The 16,964-nt window shown below is 33.1% G+C and overlaps 1 protein-coding gene across 1 annotated transcript in view; it reads left to right on the top strand.

Annotated features, from left to right (window-relative positions):
* HCRTR2 (hypocretin receptor 2) overlaps positions 1 to 16,964 on the top strand; it is a 181,904-nt gene that overhangs the window by 126,297 nt on the left and 38,643 nt on the right. Inside the window, exons 3-4 of the mRNA XM_074310630.1 lie at positions 5,786 to 5,964; positions 12,514 to 12,757. Coding sequence (XP_074166731.1) covers positions 5,786 to 5,964; positions 12,514 to 12,757 — 423 coding nt within the window. The remainder of the gene's footprint in view (positions 1 to 5,785; positions 5,965 to 12,513; positions 12,758 to 16,964) is intronic.

The following is a 16,964-nucleotide window of genomic DNA, read 5'->3' as shown; positions in this document are numbered from 1 at the left end:
GGGGACAACTATGTATAGCAGTAAATAGATCACCAGGCCTAAAGTCAGAAAGACCTGAATTTAAATTCAATGTCAGACATTTACTAGCTATGTGATTTTGGGCAAATCACTAACACTTATTTGCCTTAGTTTCTTCATCTGTAAAATAAGATAGAGAAGGAAATGATAAACCACTCTAATATTTTTGCTATGAAAACCCCAAAATGGGGTTCATGAAGACTTGGACATGACTGAAAAGATTAAACAACAAAAGGGTCTGTATTCTAGCACTTGGAATATCAGATCAATAGCTCTTATCTAGTCATAGAACTATCTTCCCTTTCCTGACTTCTACCCCATGAACACAAAACATGCTTTAGACTGCTTAGATGCTATAAGTGATACTGAAACAATTTAAAAAGGAAAGTAAAACTGTGTTTTAAAAGAATGCCCTGTTATTTTACCCCAGAGAAGGACAGCTTGAATGGAGTGAGCTATTTATTGCCTGAAAGTATGAAACCTGATTAATGACAAGGTTTAACTGGAGATAATGCTATTCATTTTCTTGCCTATTTTAACATGTATCGTGTTATCTAAATCATGCATCCTTAGCATGAGGAGGAACATACGAGTATAGTTTTGTGTGTGTGTGTGTGTGTGTGTGTGTGTGTGTGTGTGTGTGTGTGTGTGAGTGTGCATGCATATAAGTTTTGCTGAAAAATAACACTGGCAGAATCACAATTTTCAAATTCAAAACCTATCATTCTCCCTTATTGAGCTTGGCTGAGTTTTAAGACTGCTACAGTCTCAAATCAGGTGTGAAATCCCCTAAAATCAAGCTCCAGAAATCCAAACATTCTTTGGTTGTTGATAGGTCCTGAAGGGAGCGTTGAGTTTCAAAAGTTAGAAAAATAGGGTTTTCATAAATGAACTCTAAGTAAATGTCTGTTTTCAGCTTAATAATAGTCTCAATCTTAACCATTTATTTTAATTTTGGTATGAACATATGCTTTTGTCAAGAACATAGCAGGAGTTCTTTAACTTCTAGTCTTAGGAAGTTGTTTGCTCTACTGAGAGGGTAAGTCCCTTGCTCAGGGTTACACAAGCTGGATTTATTAAATATAGGACTCGAATCAGGTCTTCCACAAGTTAGACCTCTGTTTTCCATCTTAGAATTATTACTTAAGAAATCACTAGAAACTACTTTACTTAGATGATGTAGATTACAAGGATACCATTGTATTAGATAAATAAAACCCAGATAGTAACTTGAAGCTAAACTAATCCTTTAATATGTAATGATGGCAATAATTATTTTTATTATTATTATAGCAACTCATTTCATCCAGGGCCATCTCCATTCATCTTGATCTATATCTGGCCACTGGATCCAGATGACTCTGGAGGAAAAAGTGATGCAGGTGATCTTGCATAGCCCTCCCTCCCTTAAATCCAATTCACTTGCATGCCAAGGAACCACTTCCCTGATTTCATAGTCCTCTTCAAAAATGAAGGACAAACAACTACATAAGGCCTTCTAAGTTTTTGCTTTGTTTTGTTTTGTTTTGGGGAGGAAATCTGGGATCTTGTATCCAGGGAACCATAGTTAGCAAGTGTCAATATCTGGTACTACTGACTGCAGGGCAGTGCTATGTCACTTAGCTATCCCTGCCTTTAAGTACTTGACATACACCATCTCTTTTGACTTTGACAATCCTGCAAGGTTTGGTTTTCTTCATCTTATAATGAAGACACAGACTGAGAAGAGGGAAAGAAAAGATAAATGTGCCCATGCTAGTTGGATGAACTGGAGAAGGAAATGGGTATCTTTTCCAAGAAAATCCCCCAAAATGTCAAGAAGAGTCAGAGATAACTGAAAAATGACTCAGCAACAACAACAGCAACAAGAAATTGGTCTTAAGACCCTCAATTATCTACAATCACAATTGCAGGGACCAGAACCCCAGCACCAAGGCACAGATACACATCAAGTTAATGCCCTCTGCCTAGCATTGTGCTGTTTTCCCTTTCTCAAGATCCAACACCACCTAGTTAGCATCTAAAGTAAGATTTAAATTCAGGCTTTTCTTATTGAGTCTAGAGTCTAGTAGTCTATCCTTTTTCTCAATCTGTCCCTTATTAACTAATTGAAATTGTCTGAAGAACCTTCATTATAATGCCAATGATTATGTATTTTTTTTGAATACACAAAAACCTAGAAGAACTAGAGAACAGCAACAGCATTTCTTTTCTTTTCTTTTCTTTCTTTTTTTTTTTTAAACAATGAAATGGCTTTTACAAGTGACCAGGAAAAATATCATCAAATACAAAGAGAAGAAACTCAAATAACACAAATTAATTTTTCAAACATTTGAAACCCACAAAATAGAATGGTGTAGTCTAAATAGAAAAAGAGCCCAAGATGACCTACCCCACAAAGGTGATGTACACTAAATAAGCAAAGAAATACTTAAAAAAAGACTACTGTTCTGCCTAAATTTTCATATACAAATACTTAAAACTATAAAATATTTTGTAGTTTGATATGCCATGATTCAGTATATGCTAACAAGCTCTGGTGAAATTTTTTCCACTATCCAGACAGTCAAAACATAAGTGAACAAAATGCTCCAGATATGATCTGACTAGGGAACAACTCAAAGAACTCACTGTCCTCTATGTTCTGTATCCCCTAAATCTTTTAAAGCAACCTTAGGGTCTCATTATCTTTTTTGACAATCACATTAAAATGTTAACTCATAGTGGCCCTTGAAGAACTGAAACTCCTCTATTACACATGAAAATAAGTATATTCCTTTGTATTATTGTAAATATAACTACATCTTGCTTTATGAAAAAGTTGTCAGCATGAAAAAATTGTTTCAAATAGGAGCTTTTATAAACTGAAAAATATTATTTTTTGATACTTTATTTTTTATTAATTTTATAATTATAACTTTTTTTGACAGTACATATGCATGGGTAATTTTTACATCATTATCCCTTGCACTCAACTTCTGTTCTGAATTTTCCCCTCCTTCCCTCCACCGTCAACCCTAGATGGCAGGCAGTCCCATACATGTTAAATGTGTTATAGTATATCTTAGATAAATATATATATGTGTGCAGAACTGAATTTCTTGTTGCACAGCAAGAATTGGATTTGGAAGGTAAAAATAACCTGGGAAGAAGAACAAAAATGCAAACAGTTTACATTCATTTCCCAGTGTTCCTTCTCTGAGTGTAGCTGATTCTGTCCATCATTGATCAATTGGAACTGAATTGAATCTTCTCTTTGTTGAAGATATCCACTTCCATCAGAATACATCCCATACATTGTTGTTGTTGAAGTGTATAATGATCTCCTGGTTCTGCTCATTTCACTCAGCATCAGTTCATGCAAGTATCTCCAAGCCTCTTTGTATTCATGCTGCTGGTCATTTCTTACAGAGCAATAATATTCCATAACATTCATATACTACAATTTACCCAACCATTCTCCAATTGATGGTCATCTGTTCATTTTCCAGTTTCTAGCCACTACAAAAAGAGCTGCCACAAACATTTTGGCACATCCAGGTCCCTTTCCCATTTTTAGTATTTCTTTGGGATATAAGCCCAGTAGTAGCACTGCTGGATCAAAGGGTATGCAGAGTTTGATAACTTTTGGGCATAATTCCAGATTGTTCTCTAGAATGGTGGGATCTGTTCACAATTCTACCAATAATGTATCAGTGTCCCAGTTTTCCCACATCCCCTCCAACATTCATCATTATTTTTTCCTATCATCTTAGCCAATCTGACAGGTGTGTAGTGGTATCTCAGAATTGTCTTAATTTGCATTTCTATGATCAATAATGATTTAGAACACTCATATGAGTGGAAATAGTTTCAATTTCATCATCTGAAAATTGTCTGTTCATATCCTTTGACCATTTATCAATTGGAGAATGGCTTGATTTCTTATAGAGTCCGTTCTCTATATATTTTGGAGATGAGACCTTTATCAGAACCTTTAACTGTAAAAATATTTTCCCAGTTTGGTCCTTCCCTTCTAATCTTGTTTGCATTAGTTTTGTTTGTACAAAAGCTTTTAAATTTGATGTAACCAAAATTTTCTATTTTGTGATCAGTAATGATCTCTAGTTCTCCTTTGAACACAAATTCCTTCCTCCTCCACAAGTCTGAGAGGTAAACTATCCTATCTAATCTATTTGTGATCTTGTTCTAAATCATGGACCCATTTTGATCTTATCTTGGTATGTAGTGTGGGTCCATGCCTAATTTTTGCCATACTAATTTCCAGTTTTCCCAGAAGTTTTTGTCAAATAATGAATTCTTATCCCAAAAGTTGGGATCTTTGGGTTTGTCAAACACTAGATTGCTATAGTTATTCACTATTTTGTCCTGTGAACCTAACCTATTCCACTGATCAACTAGTCTATTTCTTAGTCAATACCAAATGGTTTTGGTGACTGCTGCTTTATAATATAGTTCTAGATCAGGTCCAGCTAAGCCACCTTCATTTGATTTTTTTTCCCATTAATTCCCTTGAAATTCTCGACCTTTTGTTGTTCCATATGAATTGTTGTTATTTTTTCTAGGTCATTAAAATAGTTTCTTGGGAGTCTGATTGGTATAGCATTAAATAAATAGATTAGCTTAGGGAATATTGTCATCTTTATTATATTCACTCAGCCTATCCAAGAACACTTAATGTCTTTCCAATTATTTAAATCTGACTTTATTTTTGTGGCAAATGTTTTGTAATTTTGCTCATATAATTCCTGACTTTCCTTTGGTACAGCAACAGCATTTCAAAAAAAAAACAAAAACAAAACAAAACAAAAAAAAAAACACAGGACAACTTTCAAAGATAGGAATAAGTGAGGAAAGTATAAATGTGAATGTGCAGAAAACTTTGGATAATAAAATCCAACTAGGTCATGGTACCAAAAATACTAGAGTAGAAGAGAGGAGAAAAAGTATAATTCTGAAATTCCTATATATAAATTCTTTAATTCTCTGGGTAGTTAGAAATGAAAACTTCAGACCCAAATTCTTGATGTGAGTGGAGGAAGGCTTTATTATTATGTTTCTTGCAAGAAGGTGGTGATGATGCCCCTTAAAGAACACATTTGCAGTTTACAGAGGTTTACAGAGGTCAGAGTCAGAAGTTATATTCCATAATAACATCCTGCCTCCTCATTCTCCTCCTCCACCTCAAAATTTCTACTGGAGGAGACCCTTAGAAAACTCAATATTTCATGACAATCCCACTATATGCAGTCTTTGATATGTTTCTGTGTTCTCCCCTCCCCACCCCTTGCCACATTATCATATATTCAAAAATGTCTCCTTTTCAAGGGAGGAAAAGTTAATGTACCTTACAATTTTACTTCTTACAGAATGAATAAATTTTATTCTAAGCTGTACTTTTTGGAGTTCAGGTATGAGTCAATTTCATACTACTATTATACTAAATATATACTACTAATAGTAACTACAATTAAGAGATGGAGTCACAGACAACTGGAATTAACAAATTCTCCATAATACAAGATGTATTATCCAAATTGTCCTCTCCTCTCAGAAACTCCTCACCTGTAAAGCACATTCATTTTAAACTGTTGTATTCAACCACCTGATTAGCCACTTCTGCCAAAAAATAACAACTAATTGTAAACATCCTTCCCTTCCTATTTCCTTTCCCACTTCCTATCAGTGGAGTACTAAATAGCTTAGCTGAGCTTTTTCCTGGACTGAGTCATTTCTGAGTCCCTACTTATTTTTCTTTCAAAATTAGTTTGTGTTGCAGTGTGGAAGAATCATCACATGAGGACTGTCACCAACTACTTCATCGTGAACCTTTCCCTGGCAGATGTGCTTGTGACCATTACTTGTCTCCCAGCAACACTGGTGGTAGATATTACAGAGACTTGGTTCTTCGGACAATCTCTTTGCAAAGTGATACCTTACTTACAGGTATGGTTATTTTCCATTGTCATTCTGAAAACCACTACAATAGTTTTTTAAAGGTACCCTAGCAGAAAGACTAGTGCAAATATTAGTACTAGTATTCCCACTGCCAAGATTCTTAAATGTGATATGAACTAGATTAAAATGTAACAGAAATATTTTATAAAATAAATGAAAACACAGTACAACATAGATATTTCTAAGCCAATATTCAGTCCACAAGAATCTCTCATATTTTTTTTATCTCCATTGGTTTCAATTTCCCATCTGTACCATGACAGAACTCACTTCTAGTTCCAGATCTATGATGCTCTATAAACCCATCTGCCCAGGTTCCTTCCAGTCCTAGTATGTATTCTGTATGTAATTGCTGAAGGCTTACTGTGTGCTCCCACCACATCCCTTCTACCTTTGAGTCTGTGATTCTGTGGTGACTTGTTCATTTTTTAAAATTACATTTCCAACTGATACATGTTGTTTATTTTTTCAAAATGCTTGACCATGAAGGTAATGTTTTTGTAGTGTTGGAGTTTTGTAAAAAAAATTTAACTTTTCATTATTACTTGGTAGTAAGTAATATTAATGATAATAATAATAGATATTTTATAGTTCTTTATGTATATCATCCCATTTGAGCCTCACAAAACCCTGAAAAATGTAGTTAAATAGCATTATTATTCTTACTTTATACTTAAAGAAACCAAGGCAGGGGTATGTTCATAAATATTTAACAGTCAGCTTTCCAGAAAAAGCACATTTTAAGATAATTTTGGTTTAACATTTTCTCCACCACTTTCTTAAGTGTAAACAACCAAGGAACTATACATCCTGCCTAAATTGTAGCACATGTTGATTTAAAAGTTTTAATGATCACCTGAAAATTTAACAATAGCCTGTCAAGAGCCAATTAAATATGACTCCACACATTCTCGCTCAAAGATATTATTCACTTATGCTCACACAGCTAAAGTCAAAGAAGGCCTATTAATTCAGTTATTCAAACCTCTGTGCTCAATATTTGTTTATGTTGCCTCTCACCCAAATGACATCATCTATTATGATGAAGGCATTTTCCAACTTGCCAATTATGAATTACATTAATCTAATGAAGAAATTAAAGGCAGAGGGCAAGAAAAATCACTTATTTTGCTGTTATTGACTATTTCCTAAGGCCTGTCTAAGATTTTTAGTGAAAGGAGAATTATTTTTCCATGCTCTCCCCCCAAATGACAACCTGTACTATTATTGAACATTACCTTTTTCCCTCACTTTGGTATTCTTTACTGGCAACTGCAAATTTTCAGGGGCTTCAAATATAACACTTGAGATGAAAAAAGGGAGTCCAAATATAGAAATATTTGGTGGAAAATAGCCTAGATAATCTTTTGAAACTAAAATGTCACTAAGAATCCTTTAGCTCTGTTATAACTGAAGATAACTGTTCTAAGAGGGGGGAGATTTACAAAGTCAAAAAGTACCCAGAAAGTGTCCCACATGCGTGGATTTATAGACATCAGGATAAAGATATAGACCAGAGTCCAGAGAAGTTATAAACTTTCTCAGCTTTCTAATTAACAAGGCAAAACTACACAAACTGAGGATTTGGGAAGGCTTTAAAACATTATAATTCATTGCAAACATTTTTTTTAAAGAAAGCAAAGATTAATAAACAGAATTTATTTAAAGAATTCAAACTGGAAATTTAGCCTCATAGTAGCCATTCCCTTATGGTTCTGGAGGGCCTAAAGCCATATATTTAGAGTCAAATGAGAATTTAGGGGACATTAAGTTCACCTGCTTTTTCCTATTTTAAAGATAAGGAAACTGGGTTATCTAAAGGTTAATGAAGCTTTAAGTTTCTAAATGACAGTTTGAAACCAGGTGTTCCTTCCAGTGACCTGTCTACTAGATAAAGCTGCCTCTCTGGCTACTTAACTAGTTGATAAACTAGTTATCCCACATCTTTCAGTATATAAGAAATATGCTGCATTTCTCATGGCAGATATCTCTAGTGAAATTTTGAGGGATTTATTTCAATAGTTAATTAAATATCCCTTTCAATATCCTAATAATTAAGATTCTATTATTGATGAAGAAATAGAATAAAACAACCATTTGATATCAATAAACAAGTCATTTGGAAATAAACTGTGTAGTGGAAAAGTTATCTTTTCTCCCATCATTGTGTACTATGATGAGTCACTAATGGCTCAGGGCAGATTCAGAAATTATGCCCCTACAGGAAATTCCTTAAGAATCTTTGTAAGGAGGTTTTCCTATATTAATGTGGAAGTGTGACTATGATAACTCTTACCTAATTCTCAGATGGTGTCAGAGCAAGTCCTTAGAAAAATTTTGAGGAAGTTACAAGGGTATTTCTCCAGGATGTTATCCTTCTCCAAATTGACAGAAGTAAGAGCATTATCAAACTCAGTGGCTGTCAACAAGCAAATGCTTCATAAACGTTTTCTTACTGGATTATCAAGGACTTCTTGTTGTGCATCTTTGGAACCTATCTGTATTAAACAAGGATGATGGTTACTCCAAGACCTAATAGCTTAATTACTTCTCTATAAATGTATTGAAATAAATTTAAGTTCTATCTAATTTTGTCCTGAAAAATTCTAACTTTGTATACTTCTCAGGTCCAAAAGCGCAGTTGAGCTGTACAATGAAAGGCAAATGGCATCCAATAAATATTTACTCCTGATTGGTAGATAAATTATCATGTGTGGTTGTAGTACAGATTTGTCCTGCTTTTAGAAAAGCCAAGATATGCAAAGCCGAATTTAAAAACAAATAAATCATCAGATGTAATTCCACTTTGCCTTCTTTCTATTCAAATCTCCTCTGCTTATTGATAACATAATTTGAATTACCTCCCCCATAGTAGTATGTAGACAATTTTAAAAAATTTATATAAAGTATAAAATATTCTATAAAGACTCTATTATATGGTATTTACAAAATCAATCACTATATTATTAAAGAATCACTCTTCTTAAGAGAATTATATATATATTATATAAAGACAAACTATATATATGTGTATGTATATATATATATATATATATATATATATATATATATATATATATATATATATATATATATATAACTTGAAATCTTCATTATCCTTCTTTTAATGCAGAAAGTTAGATGAAATTGTTTTCTTTTGGGGAGTGAGGGGTTGTTTGTTTATTTCATATTTGAAAAAGGGGAAAAGTCAATTTGAGAATACAAGTTTCTAGAACCCTAAGCTAACATTTTAAAAATGTAGATATCTGTTTTTTGTTTTACTGTTTTTTTCTTTTGTCATCACCAATAATAGACCCTATAACATTAGTTTTATATTGAGTAGCTTCCAATTAATATGACATTCCAAAAGCAATAGCTTTAATTTAAATACATCCCATCTTTATGAATCATTAAAGAAAGAATAAATGCAATTAAATGTGGAGTATTTTTTCCTGAATTAGATTTATTTGGAAATTATTATTTGAAGGTGATGGGAAAAGGGATTTTCCTGAGTTTTACATTTCTCTAATTAAACTTTTGTGCCTTCTTTACTAAGATGTTGATTTGTTTTCATGATTTTTACTACATCACTGTCATTTATTTCCCCAGTTATTCTTCTCTCTTTTTGAACTGTTCCAGCTATTCTTTTTGAGTTTGAGACCAATTCACATTTTTCTTCGAGGCTTTAGATATATTTATTAGTTCTGACTTTGTTGTCTTTTTTCTGAGTTTATATTTTGATCTTCCCTTTTTCCAACCTTCATACTTTAGAGTTCACTGTATCCTTAATCTTTTCAACAAAAAGTCACGTTCATAACCTATACTCAATTTTGCCTTTCTCTCATTCCTCAGATCTGATTATTTGTCATATCTTGTAATATGTGGTTTTTCATTCATAAGCCCTGAGAATTAAGGCAGACTAGTAGAAAAATGTTCTATGTCACCATGAATCTATTTGTATTCACTATTCACCTAAAATAAATTATCAGGGGTCCCCTCTACCACTTAGGTGACAATTGCATCCAATCTAATGTAATCTAAGAAGATGATAATAATACACAACTAGAAATATATATATATATATATATATATACATATATATGTAATTATAGTAGTTATTGCAATTTACAGTTTGACAAAATACAAATATCAGTGTTTTTTTAATTGTATCCCCCATTGTCCATCTCTTTTCTGTCCATTTATATAGTCATTATCCTAGTTCTATTCATCACATTTTCCCTGGTCTATTGCAGCAACCTCCCATTTTAATGTTAAGCTTTCAGTCTCTTTCTTTTCCAATTTATTGCAACATAACTATCAAAACAATCTTCCTAATATTCAAATTATAGCTATTCCCCTCCTTTCCCTGCTTAAAAATCTTCAGTGACTACCATTAACTAATGTAAAATACACAAACTCTTTTACTTGCCAATTAAATCAATTTTGACACAAATGTACTTTCCCAGTCATATCACACATTACTCCTTCATCCATTTCCCTAGCAAACCAGTAAATCTACTCATTCCCAGACTTGAGATTCCATTGTTGCAAAGCTTCTTGCCTTTGCTTAGATTTTCTATCATTTTCAGAAGTTCTCTCTTCTAACTTCTCTCTTTAGTTCCCCAGGCACACTCAAGATTCAATTTGCTGACATTTTCTAAATGAGAAAGCTCTCTTAAGTCCCTTAATTCAAGGGTTATTAATCTAAGGGCAATGAACTTTTTGTCAATTATATTGGTTATATAATTGTTTTTCTTTCTAATCTTGTGTATTTTTTTATATATTTAAAGACATTATCCAGAGAAGGGGTCCATGGACTTCACCCAAAGAGTCCAAGATACATAAAAATGGTTAAGAACCCCAACCATGCTTGCTAATATTTACTTCTTCCTTGTTTACTAATCATGAATATCCTTATCCACTTATAAATTTTATCAAGTTTCTAGAGAGCAGAAGTTTCTGGTTTGTTTGTTTTTTTGGGGGGTGTTTGCTTTGTTTCTATATTTGTCTCTCTACCATCTAACACTTAGTACAAAGCCAGAGACACTTACTAAAAATAGCTAAGAGGTTCAGAGAATAGAGAGTTATACCCATAGTAAGAAGACCTGAATTTAAAAAATGATATTTGGAATTTACTAGCTGTGTGATCCTGGGAAACTTTAATAATACTGTCAGGATAAGAAGAACTGATATTTGTGTTTTGTAAAACTTTAAATTGCTATATATAACTACTATAGTTTTATATATATATATATGTATATATATATATATATATATGTATATACACACACACACACACACATATATATATATATATATATATATATATATATATATGTTTCTAGTTGTGCATTATTATCATCATCTTAGATTACATTAGATTGGATGCAATTGTCACCTGAGTGGCAGAGGGGACCTCTGATATTTATTTTAAGTGAATAATGAATGCAAATAGATCCATAATGACAGAGCATTTTTCCTACTTGTCTGCCTTAATTTTCAGGGCTTATGAATGAAAAACCACAATGAACCACTGATTAGCTATTGTTTTAATACTTTTATGAAAACATTTCAAGTCAAAGAAAACCTTTTCTAACATTTATCAGAACCTCTATGTTATACCCAGAACTAGTTTACTAACCCTAGAATCCTATGGATAGACAATGAAGTAGTTCTGGATTGAATGTAGAGAGATGACTAGAGGGTGTAGAGAATTTCCTGGACAGAATGCAGTCCAAACCTTGTGAATGAAAGAGAAAAGTGACAATGAATTAAGCATTTGGCAGCCTATAAAACTACAGGATTATAGTAAGTCTGTGAGTCATTCATAACCAGACAAAAACATTTTAGAAATCTGGTCCTACCAATCTTAACACTGCAAACAGGAGTCTTGAGTACAGATAATTATATTTTGGAGAGAAAGGAATTTCTGTTAAAATATGGAGTCATTTTGAATTAATATTCATATAATGAGCTTTCTTTTAAATTAAAAAAAAATGTGCTTTAGTACAGTCTATTTGAAAAGGACTAAATGAAATTGGAATTGAGATTCAATTGCTACTTCATTATTGAAAAGAACAAGATGAATATTATATTTATTTCCATAAAATAAGTGAAAAATAGTGTTATGATTTTGGATAGCTCTAAGCAGATTATTTTTATGAGGCTATGATTTTCTCTGTCATTGTAGAAGTCAGCAAGACAAAGTAATGATGGCACTCTTTCCAAAGATGAAATGGGAAATAAAAACATCCATCTTTATAATTTTAGGGATTGTTTTTTATATTAAAAAAGCATGAACTACCTTTACAAATGTTTCCTTTGCCTTTCCCTCCCTCAACTCACAGATTAATTTTTAACTTTTTTCATTCCCACAGAGATTTGAGGAAAGATTTCTTGATAGAACTTACATATACCTTCCTTGACTCCCTGGTTATCAATAGTGAATAGTTCTTTCACTAGGTCAAAAACTTAAAGCATTTTCAATTTTCCAAATAGTTATTTTTATGCATTCTTTTTGTCTTTTCTTCTTCACAGACAGTGTCAGTCTCTGTATCTGTGCTAACACTGAGCTGCATAGCCTTGGATCGATGGTATGCCATTTGTCACCCTTTGATGTTTAAGAGCACTGCCAAGCGGGCAAGGAACAGCATTGTAATTATCTGGATTGTATCATGCATCATAATGATTCCTCAGGCTATTGTCATGGAATGCAGCAATGTGCTCCCAGATTTAGCCAATAAAACCACTCTGTTTACAGTGTGCGATGAACGCTGGGGTGGTGAGTATGTTATTATCTACCTATTGGCATGTCAACTGTTAACCAGGTTTGACATTCTTCTCGGTATTTTTTCAATCCTGGATCTTTAAGCATGTTTCATATCTTTCTGTGATCCCTACACATTCCAAGTGCATATGGTTTGGTTTATATGTTTTAAAAACATATAAATACAAATTAATTCACAGTTCAGTCTTGATAATCTGAAGGTTACACAATAGCAAGAGTCCTTGGAACTAAAGTATTCCAGTTTGCATCTTGGTTCTCTTGATTACTGGGGATATGACATTGATCAAATCACATATAAATTCCTTTCCAACATTGAAATGATGACCTTATAATTCTACAATCTATGCTTCTAAGACAGTGGTGGGAGTCTTGAACAGGAAATTTGAAAATCTGAGTTGTAATCCAGACTCTGTCACTAACTACAGAAGTTCAAAGTTGAGGAATCTCAAGTATTCTCTAGTACAACCTGTACCCCCAAATAATGTCCTCTAGACTATATTCAATAAAAAGTCATATAGCTTTTGCTTAAAATTATCTAATGGGGTGAATATACTGTATTTTGAAGAGATTAGGTCATTCTGATTTTGGATTCACTAATTAACAAAGATATTTTTCTTTATTAAGTTACTTCCCTTCCATGGGCATTAGTTTCCTCATTTTTAAGATGAGGAGGATGGAATACATCAGTAGTGTCAAATTCAAATAGAAACCAGAGATGCTATGCCTTATATATGTACCCCCGTGGGCCTCGTGTTGAAGTAGTTTTAAAATGTATTATTATTTATGCTTTATGATATTACATATCCCTTCATTGAGCAGCTAGGTGATGGAATGGTTAGGGTGCTAAATCATAGGTCAGGAAGAACCATCTTCCTAAGTTGAAATCTGGTCTCAGACATTTACTAGATGGGTAACCCTGGACAATTAATTAAGCCCATTTATTTTTTTTTCATGAAAATGGCAACCACTTCAGCATTTTTGTCAAGAAAGCCTCCAGTAGGATTGCAAAAAGTCAGATATGAAGGAAATGGCGAACAACAACAAACCACAATCTCCTCATTACATTTTCATTTAATTTGTGTATCTTTTGGCAATGTTGTGGATAACATGAGAACTATATTCAACATATTTGACATTTATGACTTTGAAAAAATGTCTTCATATTTGTATTCTTAGCACTTAATACAGTGCTCAAAATATAGGAGGTGTTTAATAAATGTTTCTTAATTGATTAGTTTGTTGATGACCTTCAAGATCCAATATTCTATTAAATCTCTAAAATAGTGGAGCTGTTATTTACAGTCTCATAACATTTACAATAGTCAAATCAATAAGCATTTATTAAATACTATGTGCCAGGCAATGTATTAAATACTAGAATATTAAAACAAGGAGAAAATCATTTCTTTCTTTCAAGTAGTTGACATTTCAATGGGACAAGACAACATAAAAGAAAGCTGAAAAAGGGGAAGAAGGAGGAGATAAAACATGGCTGTCATTGGTCCTCTCCTTAAAGTAGAAGTTCTAAAATGAACTAATCAATGAGAGAGAGGCAAATAAACAGATATTGACAAAGGCAGAAGCATGTACAGAGAGACAGAGATACAGATACAGACATATACAGAGATAGAAATACAGAGACAGATACAGAGACACAAAGAGACAGACACAACAGACAGAGACAGAAGAGAGGGAGGGAGAGAGGGAGGGAGGAAGAAGGAGAGGGAGAGGGAGAGGAAGAAGGAGAGGAGATGAAAAGAGAGAAGTAGAGGGAGAGGGAGAGGGAGGGAGGTTGGAGAATTCAGAAGTCTGAATACAAGTTAGCTATAAGTTTCCATCTTTTAAGCACATACACACACAGATACTATATATATATATATATATGTATATATATATATATATATATATATATAATGTATGTATACATGTGTATATATCAAGCATCCTTCAAAATCTTACATCCTTAGGGTTACATACTTTGAAATAAGATTATTCACTTCACAAAAGTGTTCAAATAGCAAACACTATTAGTGGGATTTAAAATAGGACTGAATTGGGGGCATCAGATGGTGCAGTGGATAGAATATTGAGCCTGATATCAGGAAGATCTGAATTCAAATCCAGCTTCAGACATTTAATACTTCCTAGCTGTGTGACCCTCGGCAAGTCAATTATGCCCAATTGCCTCAGCAAAAAAATATTACTGAATTTACAAAATTCACAAATTTATCCTCATTTTTAGGGACACATCTGGTATATAATCTCTGCTTCTATTCTGGGCCAAAAACAACTTATTGGTCTTGTTTCTCTTGTTGATAAAAATGAGAATAATGAAACAATTTCTGCATTCAATCTTTATACATATGTCCATGCTGTTCAAATATAATCAGAAGAATTTTAGAATATTTCCTAGGAAATTGCATGTAGTAAGCACTTAATAAATGTTTGGCTATTGTATGGCATACAGTTGTATGCTTCATTTGGAATGCGTTCCCATCCTCAGAGACATTATGATTCTTCCTATAAAGATCCAGACTATTATTTCCACGAGGACTCTGTACTGGCATAAACCCTGGGCTTGATGCCAACAGCAGATTGTGTGCATTAGACAATAAGAAGGAAAGTGTTAGTTACCATGACATTAGAGAGTGTGATCAGGGCCATTAGCAACAGGCCAATGAAGACAGCACTGCTTTTTGATACAGGCTACAAATGTGTTTTCCATTCTTTCTTCATCTTTTATAAAAGAGGTACATTTTATTGCCATATTTTCATTAATAAAGAATTTGGCTTCTTATGGCTAATTATTGGGTTATTTTGGAAAGATGTCATGCATTTATTAGAAATATGTCATTTTATGGCTATACCCAAAAGCTCTGGCCAAAGTGGGAGAACATAGTAAATACTACTTGTCAGGTATTACTCTTGTATGTGATAATATTTAACAGGTTTATCAATTACTTGGATCCAGGAAGTGAGAATATGCTATTTAAATTGAGAGAGAACAACTTGGATAGAATCTATTGCACCTCAAATGTCAAAATAAATTACAAATCACTGATGATGTAGGGGGATTGTTACACTAAAATGTAATTTAAAAGGATTGGGTTGAAGAAGAATAGAGCTAGGGAGAAAAACTTTCCAGTCTTTTTTCAATCAGTCAGTTAATATTGATTAGTAATTACTCTATGCCAGGTGTTGTGCTAGGCAATGAGAATGCAGGTATAAAGAATGAAAGAACCCCTGCTCAGAAGGTGCTTATCTAGGGTAAAGTTGAAATACTGAACAATGTTGACAAAATAATACTGGTCTTGTTGTGGGAAGAAAGGACCTGCTGATTTCATATCTCATCTTTTACACTTATCAGCTATGTGATTCCAGGAAAATTTTTTGATCTCTCTGAGTCTCAGTTGAACAAAGAAAATAATGACAATTTATATACATTATCCAACATTTATTACAACCCTGTTGGATTTGTAAAAAGAACTATACATGTGAACCACCAGTATTAAAAACAATTACTTGAAAATAAAATATCCTTACATTTTTGTGTTTTTAATATTATAATAATTATTTGATTATTTTATATGGTTTGTCACCCTGTACACACACACACACGCACACACACACACACACACACCTTTCTTAAATATAGAGATCAAAATGAAATGAATAAAACATTTCAATAATGATAAGATTATTTCTCTGTAAGTCATATTCATTGTATTACTATGTTCCAACATAATTTTATCTTTTCAAATAACTATTTAAGGCCTATTTTAGATATTCTCTCTGCCTTTACCCTCCTTCCTTTGTTTGAGGTCTCCTTTTTTGAAACATGTAACTCTACTCTGATTCTATGTAACTTTATTCTCATCTTTAAAAGGAGATCTCTAATCTTGGCATAAACCTACAAAATTCAGGCTAGCTTTCTGGAGGTCCTCCAGATAGGTCTTGGTCTCAATCAGGATAGTCACCATGAGAATGGTCAGGAATAGAGTCTAAAGTCTTTATTATCTCCTTCACAGTCTGTTCACTCTGACTGACTGTGTTCCCAGTTCTCTTAGCCCTTAAATACCCCGTTATGATTACATTATTACAGCATACTGAGTATGTGTGAACTAGAGAATCATTATATCACCATACTAAGTACTAAGTATATGTAAACTAGAGAACCATCATCTAATCAATTCCACTGAGT

This window comes from Sminthopsis crassicaudata, chromosome 4, assembly GCF_048593235.1.
Source record: "Sminthopsis crassicaudata isolate SCR6 chromosome 4, ASM4859323v1, whole genome shotgun sequence".
Lineage (NCBI taxonomy): Eukaryota > Metazoa > Chordata > Mammalia > Dasyuromorphia > Dasyuridae > Sminthopsis > Sminthopsis crassicaudata.
The sequence above is the reverse complement of the archived record's forward strand: the minus strand, read 5'-3'. Positions and strand labels throughout refer to the sequence as shown.